Raw genomic sequence first — 12,671 nt, 5'->3', positions numbered from 1 at the left:
CTTTGCCACAAAGAATAAAATGAACATGAAACACATTTAAAATTACTATAAGCAAATGAAACATTATAACCCAGAATTAATTAATCTCTATATACTGGACCATATCGATAGTTACTAATTCGGTTTTATATCAACAGAAAGTGCAATATTTTGAATTAGTATCTACCTTAACTACAATTTTTGGTTTCACGAGGTAAAAGTAGAGGTATCTGTCAGCTAAAGTGAAATGTGACGGTGAAAAAATCTTTATTCTAACAGAGCATTTTTAGTGTGTTAAATGGTCTGTTTAAAATAATTTAGACTAATCTTAGGCGAAGTTACACGATATCTTTGCCATTTTTTTTTTTTTTATTACTACTTTTTTAATAAAGTAAATACTAAGAAATCACGAATTACAAAAATCTTTGAGGTGGTAAGGTGATCGAGAATTTTTTTCATTTTTAATACTTGAACTATTTTAGTATTATACAAAAAAATATAACAAAGTTAGGCCTGCAGACAAATACGTTATTAAGACGCAGGAATTTTTTATACCACTGTTTCGGCAAACAAGCGCACGGTCCACATGATAGTTTGCCGTAATACTGTATCCTATGGAAACTTGCAACACCAAGAACATCACAGGTACGATGCAGACCCTACAAGGCAAGCCAGATATTTCCTGCTGTGTTCTACCTCAAAAGGTATTATATACATTTACATTAGAAGTAGAACTAGATTTTTCATTATACAAATATGGATTAACACAAACCTATAATCTGGTAATATTAAAAATAAGCTATATTAAAAATAATGTCTTTTGTGACATAGTTTAAATGCTTATCTAATCTATTAAAGATCAACGGCGTAATTAATTTGGTGTTTTGAAATTGTTTACGACGCATTCAGTACATTTACCTATATCAGAATAGTTAGAGTAACATTATTACAAAGCGATAAATTATAAACGATAATAATTTTAAATGTAATTGAGAATTTTTTTTGTTTCTTAATAAGTATATATTTATTAGTGTTACAATTGTTTAAATGAGTCATGTAATAATGCTCAGTTCACTGTCTGAATTGAAATTTTACTGCGTTTCGGATTATTTGTATGTTCAAATGTATATTTATTTATTCATGTATTTATAGAACACCAACAAAGTACACCATATTTCAAGTACATCATACTGTAACAGTAAAGTCTGAGTGTAACTTTAATTAATGTGGTGATAACTATATACATAAATTATATATTTTATCGCGATAGATATATATATATATATATATATATATATTTAAAGCGTTTATAAGCCTTAGAAAAGCTTGTATACCCAACTTCAAATGGTATGTCAAACACAAATACTATATAAATGTATATTACTTTGTTTTACATCAATTCTTATGTATTTTTGACAAAGTTTTTTGTTTTTAGTAGATTATATGGCTTTTATAGCTATATCTAGTTAAAATTAGTATTTACAGTAAACCAGTTGCTAGAAATTTCTGTCATCAGGTGTCAATAATGATATGAATCTTTGTTGAGAATTTTTATGAGTTAAATTATAAGTATCAATGTATGGATTGTCGAACTGGTGTCTGCGGGTGATATAATCAAATATTATTTAATGTAAATATTAGTTATAGCGGAAAAGAAGCATATTACGAGGTCTTAAGGAAAATTTTATTGTTAAATGACTATTACAATTAATATTAGATTGCCACAATCAAATTCGGCTGCGTTATAAATAGTAGTATAATGGTTTTTTAATGAAATCTGTACATATATATTTGATTAGTCGATAGAATACTATGATTACATTAAGAACTATTTGTGCCTACGACTTCGTTCGCTATTGTCATATACAATAAAGTATGAACACCTCCTTTAAAAGGCTATCGTACAATCATCGATTTATAAAAAACCAATGCGTACAATTCTAGTATCAAGTTATTTTTACCTAATATTAAGGAAATGATAGATACTTATACGTAATTTCCAGGACATTTTTTTACATATCTCTCAAAAGCCATGCCGAATTTGAAGGCAAAAATATTCATTCCTATTTCATGTAAATGAATGAAGTAGTATTTGGCTTGATGCGCAGATAAGGTTCAGACATAGACACATCATCATTACAGCCTATACAGTCCACTGCTGGACATAGGCCTCCACAAGTTTACGTCAAAAATAACGTGAACTCATGTGTTTTGCCCATAGTCACCACGCTGGGCAGGCGGGTTGGTGACCGCAGGGCTGGCTTTGTCGCACCAAAGACGCTGCTGCCCGTCTTCGGCCTCTGTATTTCAAAGCCAGAAGTTGGATGATTATCCCGCCACCGGTCGGCTTTTTAAGTTCCAAGGTACACACATAGATTACGGGTAATTATTATAAAATTATCATTATTTTACATTTTCTTTGCTTCATATCACACTATAATTTATATTGCCTTGAATTTTAAATTGGTTGTTTCGTTTATTAGACATTGTTAGACAAGCCTTGAATATTAGATACGATATTTATTACATTACATATTGTCGAATATTTGTATGTTCAAGATGTATATTTTTATATTTTGGTACAAATATAAAAAAATAATTCGTCACGTTTTTACTGGTAAATTATGTTTATCTGTGTATATTTATATAACGTTTTCCCCGCATCAGGAAGAAGTTGAAACTCCTCAAAAGCAAGTTGTAAGCACGTAATAAACTGAGTGAATTCGTAGCATTCATCATGACAGTTATTGCGAAATCGCACTTTCTTTACAATGTGGTCAAATGATGCGGATAATTGCAACATTATTTCAAATTTCTACAGTGATTTTTACAAATTTGATTGCTTTATAAAAGTAATAAATAAATAAAAATAATAAAGCCTTTTATTTCTTGCGTCGTTTCATTACAGATTTTTTTTGAGTAAAATTATTGTATTTAAATTGTTGAAAAAATGTAATAGAATTATCAGACTAAAAATAAATAAATTATAAAATAATGACAAATTAATAATAAACTATTGTTATAAAAAAATAATTAATAATTAAATTGTTTTTTTTTTTTTTAATATCACATTAATGTATATCTAATATTTGTCTGACTGACTGACAGTATAATATTTGTCAAGGTAAGAAAAGTAATAAGAAATCAATACTATGATTAATTCTACTAAATTGCTTTAATTTAGAAACTAGTCGGTCTGCGCGGTATCACTTGCTTCGATTTTTGTCGTTATGTTCTCCGAGTTACTAACTTTACTCCGTACCTTGACGTTTTCGAGCCTAAAACCTTCTTTAAGTAATATGTTTCTATAACAAAGAGTGACAATTACACATACTGTTCCGCTTTGTTATATCATTATAAATTTTACATTAATTTGGGTCTCTTCGTCATCTACTTCTAAGAGAATAGACATAATTTTGTGCGAATTTTAGTATGGTATCCTTAGGTTACGTCAGAGAGTAAAGTTCACTGACCGCGGATAAGGCTTAACTCCTTACTTATTGCTTAAAATAATTTAATTTACAATTATTATTTGGAAAACTACATTTAGTATGTATTTTAATGAAGTCATCGGATATCTCCTGCTAATACGAGTGCTCATATACCTACCAACCTAATTTTAACATATATGTATACTTTTTTATTTTTAAGAAAAAAAACCTCATTACTCACTGTGAGCTACTGAATCGATCATTTAATTAAAATTGCTGTAGTAGTGTATCAGTTCTAAAAAAACAGTATAAATATTAAATATTTACTTTTAAACAGACCACTAATAACTGACTCAATATATGTAATAATTATATTACTTAGCATTTGTTAACAAACACGTTAAAAATATTCATAGCTAGTAAAATTAATAAAAAAGTTATATATGGGAATGGGGATTTTTTTCACCTGCAATAAAACATAAATGTTTAGGCTTAGGTATCTACTACCTAGTATAGCGCACCTATGCAGGTGAATTCCCACGCTCAGACTCAAGATTTCCTCATAATGTATGAGTAAGCATGACTCATTTTACATCTAATTACGTTCGACATGTTACGTTAAGAACTACTGTACATTAAAATAGCATCGTACTGATTTAAGAATAACATATATTTTTAAGCAGCCACGGTTACTATCAACACTTTTACGGACGGTAACCATGGCGTCTGCAACATTGCCGAAATATCGGAAGTTCTAATTTAAGAACAACCTCGGTAAGTCCCGTGAAAGAAAAAGAGTTAAGAATAACATAAAAAGTAATAACAACAACAGATTTATGTGGCTTTTTTTTTGTAAAAATTTCCGTTTACATAATAGCGATAAAAAGTATATGGAGGTAAGTCTTCGACGATGACGATTCCGTATAATACAAAAAATTTTACGTTATAATATCGAATTAAAATGCCGATAAACTTCGTTTTTTTTTTATAAAGTTTTTACTACATTATATTTAATTTTTAACTTTTTTAGTACGTTCTTGTGTTTATGGCTGTCATAGTAATACGTACCTATTCTATGCACTAGCAAGCGTCTACCAATTTTATTTCTAAAGTTACGGTCCTGTGCCATTAATAATAAGCCCAACAGACAGCGCCAATTTAAAAGTAGAGTTTTGTTTTATTTGCGTACGCAATCCAAATAAATACTAGTGGCCCGTACCAGTTTTCTCGGGTATATTACAACGGTCTCAGTGATCTGTGATAAAGAGGCGCCCACCGCGGAGGGTCATAAAAACTTAATTACTAGTTATATTTTAAGTTAATCGCAAATAGACGAGCAAGGCGGAGGACTTCGTTTTATAAAGAATTGTATAGATAGATTATGTTCTAATTTCTGTTCCAAGAAAAAGTGTAAAAGAGACATGATATGTGTAATTACACTAACGTTTCCTTATCATTAAACAACAATAATCGTCTCTCGATTGACTACGATCATAATTATTTGCGTATGATGATTCCATGCTGTACAAATACATAAACAAATACGATTTTATAATTTTGTACAAAACGTCCCACATGGTTTAACTTGCGTTGAATATTTTTGTACTAATTACAAGATGTGTTATAGCATAATTATTGGCTTGGGTTGCTAGTATATTTTATATCTTGCACGAGTTACTGACAAGATTTATCAGCTAGAAATTAAGGCTCATAGGGATCTTTCGCCTCAATAAATACATCTTTTGGGTTCTCAGGTAGCCAGAAGAAGAAATATTTGGTGGATAAACAGGATTTAACTGTATCTGTTGGATGGAGCTATACATCTGATACCCATAACAGCACTTAGTGAAACAGGCCCTTATAGTATAAAAAGAACCCTAAACATACCCATAGACTAAAATTACATTTAAATTTACCTATTTTATTAGAATAGATGAACAAAACTCATAAAATATAAAACCTAAAAATATATAAAACCTCTTTATGTTATTCAACATAAATTGTATAAAAAAGTAAAACTGTTGCGAATGCAATTATCAAGGGATCGCAATTTTATAATGCGTATCGCGTGCTTCGTGCTCTGTGTTTCCCTTCATTGAATTGGTAATAAGTTAATTGTTAACGTGTCCGGTCCCACCGTTTGACATCAGAATAGTCGCGTTGACGATTTCAATAACGGTCAACGTCACTATATTAACCATAGATTATACACTTATATACTGATATTAACATTATAAAGTATCTGAAGATATTTTTCGTATTGTTGTCGTGTTTCCTGACCTCAGAAACAGGAGTAGATCCTACTCAGTACTATATATAACAGTATGTATAGCCTTGGTTTTTTGGAATTTACTTCTAAAGAAACGATTTAAACCCGTGACGTGAAAATCGGAAGTGAAATCGTGTGAACTCTGAAGCTCAGTGACGCTGGCACTCAATGACGCTGTGTTTATGTTTTAATTTTAAATTTTAGTATTCTCATTAATTCTGATTCGATTCATTTAATAGAATATTTAAATTTTCTAAATATCACGGCAATCTTCTAAAGGAGTAAAACCCAGTTGTGTGTCGGAGCTGAGACATACATACACATTTTGTTATGTATTCTATGCAGACATATTTATATTCATATGGCTCGGTCGGGAAATCCTAGAATACAAACTCTAGTTCAAACTTAATATATACAGACCATTGAACATAATTATAATAAATGTTAGCTTTTATGTACTTACGTATATATAGTAATATCCCACTGCTGGGCATAGGCCTCTTTCACCATGTAGGAGAAGGATCAGAGCTTAATCCACCACGCTGCTTCAATGCGGGTTGGCGGATATATGTATTCCCTACTATGAGTAACGATCGCTATCAGGTGTACATGATAGCAACCGGGACCGACGGCTTAACGTGCTCTCCGAAGTACGGTGGGGAGCACGTTAAGCCGTAGCCGGGTAAGCCGGGTAGCACGACAAGGACTGATCAAACACCCAGACCACGGCAAACATCGGACCCCTTACCAGCGCAACAGCCACAAACCAGTGCTGTGATCGTTGCGCCAACGCGTCGTAATTTTATTATATGTATATATTTTCAAATGAATAGTACCAAAATAACCTACTTATAATATATAATTGTGATTGAAACAAAAAACGCATTAATTTAATCATAAAAAATCAAGAAATACGACGAAAATATTTTAAACTGTTTTTGTTTAGGTACGTATAAAATTATGTTGAAATAACAATTTGTAACAATGTCGTAATTAAATATAAGTACAATCGACTATCATCATGATAAAAAACTAGTAAAAGAATTAATAAAATATTGACTCGGCAAGATGAATGGTCAGTGGCACACATACCCAGTACGCAGCGAATTGGCCGGCGCTTGCGCAACCAGCCGGTATTAGATAATGTCCACTTGAGTTGGTACAATCTAATAAATAGCGTCAAAACAATCAAACCTTGGAACCAATAATATGCTTATGAAGTCCCGCTTTATTTTACTATCGACGGTGATTGTAACTTTCGTATTGAAAAATTAATATTTTAACTTTTTCACTTTTACTTAATGTCTGTATATTATACTCTTATTTAGAATATAGATTCTAAATAAGATTATCACGCTGTTATTTTATAACTTTTAACTGATTTTATAAGCACTATAAAGCTATGTACATATGTAAATTACTTGAAGTATGAGTGTAAATTTAATCCAGATTCTTAATTAATTATTGAAGTTTAATTAATACGTTATTTCTACGCAAATTTTCAACAACGTTCAAACTTATTTTAAGAGTTTTTAATTCTTACACATTCACATACATAATGTGACTCAAAGTGAAATACAAAAAAAATATAATCATAAGGAATTAAAATTCCACAAAAATACGATACCGTCAATAAACAAAAAAAAAAAAAATATACAAAATATAATGGTTTAATTTATTCCGGTTATAAAAGAGACCCTCACAATTACCATTTAAATGAATACCCCTTTTCGGAAAAATATTCCTGAAATACCTAAGGAAAACACTTTTGTAATATTAGTAATTAAAATATTTTTTTGTAAGTTTTATTATTTTAATTTAATTTCCTTACGAATCGTTACTATAATTTCGTTGAAATCGTTTTATTCTTCATTTTCCTGTTAAATAAAACGGAACAATAGTGACGAAACAAACGAATGTACATAATACATGTGTTAATGCATTTCCTATTTAGTCTAACATTAAACATTTCTTTAACGTAAATAAGCAAACACTTTGTAGATTTCTGTTATTTAAGAGTATTATTAGATAACGTTTGTACGTGTTTAATGCTCAATAGGAGTTAAAGTATCGGGCGGTTTTTGTTATATTAATAATATTTAAGTGGTATGACTTTTATTGTAGTAATAAAGTACGTTTATAAATATTTATAATATTTAAGAACTTAAGACTTGACTTAACACACTATGTGTTTAAATATGTAGAGCACATTGAGTTGAAACAAATACTTGTATCGTTTACACTATTACATCTAATTAGTTCATTTATTAAACTACATATTAATTCTCTAACTAATTAAATATATATTTATAAAAATGCTGTTTTACCGAAAAATGCTTCTAATTAACCGAAAATGCACAATTACACATAGAAAAAAAAATATATAATTAAAAACACAACAGAAATGTAAAAATAGCTTTAAAACTTACCTTGCAAATGTTCAATATTGTGGTTTACTTCGGGAAGTAAATGCAGGAAGGTGGTAGACAACAGAACACCTCCACCAAATGAGAGCAAAGTCATCACGATTCTATTTTTGGACTTCAAGTTCCCCGCTTCATCAGGTGATATCCACCTGAACTTCTTCGCCAAAAATAATGGTACAATACCACATATCATGGAGGCGCAAAACAAAACTGCCATAGAAACCCCTTTGGCGATGACCACTCCTTCTGTATCATGATCATGATCATGATCGTGATCATGGTCATGGTCATCGTGCCTCAAAAGTTGATCCATTTTTTTATTTTAGGTCGTCCTTCTTACAAGTTTGAAGTTGTATTGGCCTGCATAAAGGACACGTGCTCTTTTATACTGATTCTCGGTATCAGCGATAAGCGCGTGCGCCGGCTCGAAGCGACGCACTAGTACTATAAGCCACCGGCTTTTCTGCTTCAGTTCGTTCCACTCCTGCGGAGCCTGTGAACGAAGCCTTCGAATGCAATGTGCTAAATGACTTAATTGAGGTAGGTATATTGGTATATTTACAACATGCAACGTTTTAAATTATTAGTTAAAAGTCAGTAGATAATAATCTCGCTATCTTAAAGTTAAAAACTATGTATTTAATTCAATATAAGTACAATTAAATTAATAATAATTAAATATATAATAATAAATATTCCGATTGTTGATTGTTTTACTAAGTAGAATTTAAAAACTCTTTACAAACCATTTTTACTCATTCACATTAAAATAAAACAAATAAATGATCTTATTTAAATTATGATCTTATTTTTATTTCTGACTAGCTCGTTGGCGCAGTTTGTAGTGGCCTTGCTTTCTGTTCCGCGAGTTGCGGGTTCGATTCCCGCCTGAGTCTGGGTGTAATATTTGTATTTATATATTTAAATATGTATTATTACTATGTATGTTTATCAAAAAAAAATGTTATATCAGTCGACTGCTACCTGTAACACAAGCATTAAGTTGTTTACAATAAGAACAGACGACCATCCCGAGTAGAAATTTTTTCGTCTTCCTTAGAGGGACCGGACCAGGCATGCCTGATCAGGACTAGATAAGGCATGTAACGCAGGTGATTGGTCTGGACCTGATCAGGATGAGATGAGATTTCCTGATCGCGTCCAGATCAGGAAATCTCATCTCATCCTGGTCAGCCGGTTCGGTCCAGTCCTTTTAAAAAAACACGAATGCATATTCTTGAAAAAATTGTTTAACAAAAAAAAAAGCGAATTGATATTATAAATATGTTACTTAACAAAATTATTATGATATTTATTTCCGTTTATTTTTTCCAATGTATTATTTATTTATGTTTTTACTTTAAATATTAATTATTTTTATTTATTTTTATGTTATTAATTAATTATTATATTATAAAAAATTAAAAACATCAAAAGCTCGGTGTAGTGGTGCAAGTAGTCGCCTTAAACAGCGACTGTTTGCGACTGTTGCGACTGTTGATATTTGTATTTGTATAAATATTTCCGGTTATTAGTTCCGATTTGGATGTCCATCCATGTAGGTCTCCCCACCGTGCCTCGGAAAGCACGTTAAGTGGTCGGTCCCAGTTGTTGTCATAAATACCTGATAGCGAATCGTTAGTCATAGTACGGATAAGGGAACATATCTGTCAATACGCAGTGGAGCAGCGTGGTGGATTAAGCTCCTATCCTTCTCCTACACGGAGAAAGAGGCTTATGCCCGGCAGTAGGATGTTACAGGCTGAATGCGAATCATTTGTCATTACTTAACGTATGTATATTCTTTATTTTAAAAAAGATCCAGATATATCTACTAAAATACATTCATACTTCCATTCGGTCACTAACCTAAGAAAAAGCACAATAACACATACCAGTCCGGGGTTTTAGAAAGTTTGTCGGGCTTCGGTAATTCAGATGGTGGCAGCCCTAGTTGAGGAGAAAGTGCCTATATAAGCAGAATAATGTTATAAATATGGGTACATATATATTCTCCTATGTAAGTCTACAGAGAAACAGAAACATGTCTCATGTGTGTAACTCATCATCGAGAAATGTCATATGTGGGACATTTTATAATTTTTAAGTTATAAAATAGTATTTAAAAATTTATTATAAAAAATCTGTCACACTAAATGCTTAATTATAAATAAATAAACATGTGATATAGGAAAACACTATTTTAGTCTTAACATGATTGTACGATAAGCCGGAAAGGAGTCTTACCATTGTAAAAACTAGCGTATATATTATTATATTAGTATTGCGTTAGAAAGTTCGCGATTAAAGTTCGTAGGGTGAAGCTTGTAAGTGTAAGAAGAAAAAGAAGAAGAATTCGAAGAAGAAGAAGAGTAGTAGTAGAAGAAGATGAGTAGTAGTATAAGAAGAAGACGAAGGAGAAGAAGAAGAAGAAGCAGCAGCAGCAGCAGCAGCAGCAGCAACAGCAGCAGCAGTAGTAGTAGTAGAAGAAACCATTGAAACTTCGCAGGGTCAAACTATTAACGTTGCGGGCTCAGATTTGAGCGTTGAGTGTTATTCATATGGCCAATTATATGTCGCTCTCTCAAGAGTAACCTCTAAAGAAAACATATTTGTGTTGCCTAATGACTAAAAAGCAATAAACGTTGTATATAAAGACATTCTGTAGTATATCAGCATTGCACCCGTGCGAAGCCGGGGTGGGTCGCTAGTTTGGGTATAAGCTATAAACACTTCGATTGAGCCTTCTATTGTTATCAGTACATTCTGTTATATAAGTTACATACTTGCAGGTTTATATCTCATTAAGGTCCTGGTCCTCGGGGATTTTCCCCTGTATGATTTCGTGTTTGTATAACATTAGGCAAAATCAACATTACCCTTAGATACTTAAAGGCAGAAACAAATTAATAATACCTGTATAATCATGATTAATCTTGTGGATAGAAACTTACGTAAAATTGTTTTTCCATTTTTTTTAGCTGGAACAAACAGGCAGACCGACAGACAGACAAAAATTATAAAAAGTGCTATTTTGGTATATGTACCGTGTATATACATATGAATGTAGTTAAAAGCGGTTATTTTTATATTACAAACAGACACTCCAGATTTATTTATTTGTATAGATAAACATGAGATCATAGAACATATTTTTTTAATTATTAAATCTAAATTCATACGTAATTACAAAATAATTGTCGCAGTGTTGATACGTCCAGTGATTAGTTTCAGGCTTCTTGCGTTATACATATATGCATTTTTCTTTTTTGTTATTTATAATTTTTTTATACATGACAATATGTCATTTTTATCCCACAATAAACCACATCCACTAGAAGTGATGAATAAAATTTTCTAAGACTATTCAGGTGCGACATTTATGTAAAGAATAATAATTAATAAAAAAAGTAAAAGAAGTCAAACTAATATTTCGGCTTACGAAGTTTCATTGCCTTAACGTGTATTATATGTACTATATAAAATTCACAGAAATGAAAAATCTTAATTCATTTTATTGAAGTTAGCTTCAGAAACACTTAAAATTTTCTTTTATATATAAATCTTGTCCTACCTCCTACATTTCGACCACAAAAAAGTACCTAATTTGGTGCATTGGTTCGAATTTTATGCGTATTATACATACATTTCAGCAATTTATTTTTATTTATATAAAAATATAGGTATAGAAATTTTAGTCACATTCTATCCTGCGTGAAAACGTCACTAATAAGCCCTCTCATTTATGATAAAAGAACAGCATGTGGGTAACTTTAATGAATTGTCCAGTCAGTCAGTTCAGCCTATTGCAGTCCACTGCTGGATATAGGCCTCCCCAAAATTCGCGTCAGATATCCCGGTTTTCCGCAATCCTCATTCAGCCTACACCAGCGATCCTACGTAGATCGTCAGTCTAGCGTGCCGGAAGACCTCCCACACTGCGTTTGCCAAGACGCGGTCTCCACTCCAACGGCCATCGGTCCTGCGACACAGATGACCACCACCATGACTGCCACTTCAACTTGCTAATTTTGTGGGCTATGTCGGTTACTTTTGTTCTCTCGCGGATAGTCTCATTTCTAATGCTATCTTTGATAATATTACTTTACGAAGTCATAATACTGTAGGTACAATTTTAACGTTAATTTGTTTTCGTTATATATACATACAATATCGAGACCGTTGTTTAAAATATTTTGTACAATAGTTTTTAGCAGTCAATTATAAATAACTTCTTAGTTTTTACCTTAATTTCGTAGTTTTTAAGCAATCAGTCTAATTATCTAAGCTTAAAACTTAAAAGTCTAAATTTAGCAATAACCTTTGAAACTTGCATGTGGATACAGTGTGACATGACTGTGTGCGTACGTGACTAACGAAAAATAACGAATCTTTCGATAAACGTAACGATTTTCCATCGTAAGTACTTTGTTCTGAGACATAATTCCGATTAGATGTTATCAGATAAATATGATATGAGGATTTGTTGCAGGCAATTGATATGGCTTAGAATAACGCCATACGTTATAAATAATACATAATTATGTAAAAAAATATATGCTAACG

General features: G+C 31.5%; 1 protein-coding gene across 1 annotated transcript in view; it reads right to left on the bottom strand.

Annotated features, from left to right (window-relative positions):
* Positions 1-12,316, bottom strand: part of LOC123662509 (zinc transporter ZIP1-like) — a gene marked incomplete at its 5' end in the record, with an annotated part of 39,140 nt that extends 26,824 nt beyond the window's left edge. Inside the window, 2 exons of the mRNA XM_045597352.1 lie at positions 8,109-8,351; positions 12,286-12,316. Coding sequence (XP_045453308.1) covers positions 8,109-8,351; positions 12,286-12,316 — 274 coding nt within the window. The remainder of the gene's footprint in view (positions 1-8,108; positions 8,352-12,285) is intronic.
* Between the last annotated feature and the right edge of the window lie 355 nt (positions 12,317-12,671).

The sequence above is a fragment of the Melitaea cinxia genome, chromosome 18, assembly GCF_905220565.1.
Source record: "Melitaea cinxia chromosome 18, ilMelCinx1.1, whole genome shotgun sequence".
Taxonomy (NCBI): Eukaryota; Metazoa; Arthropoda; class Insecta; order Lepidoptera; family Nymphalidae; genus Melitaea; species Melitaea cinxia.
Note: the sequence above shows the minus strand (reverse complement) of the source record. Positions and strands in the feature narration are given on the sequence as shown.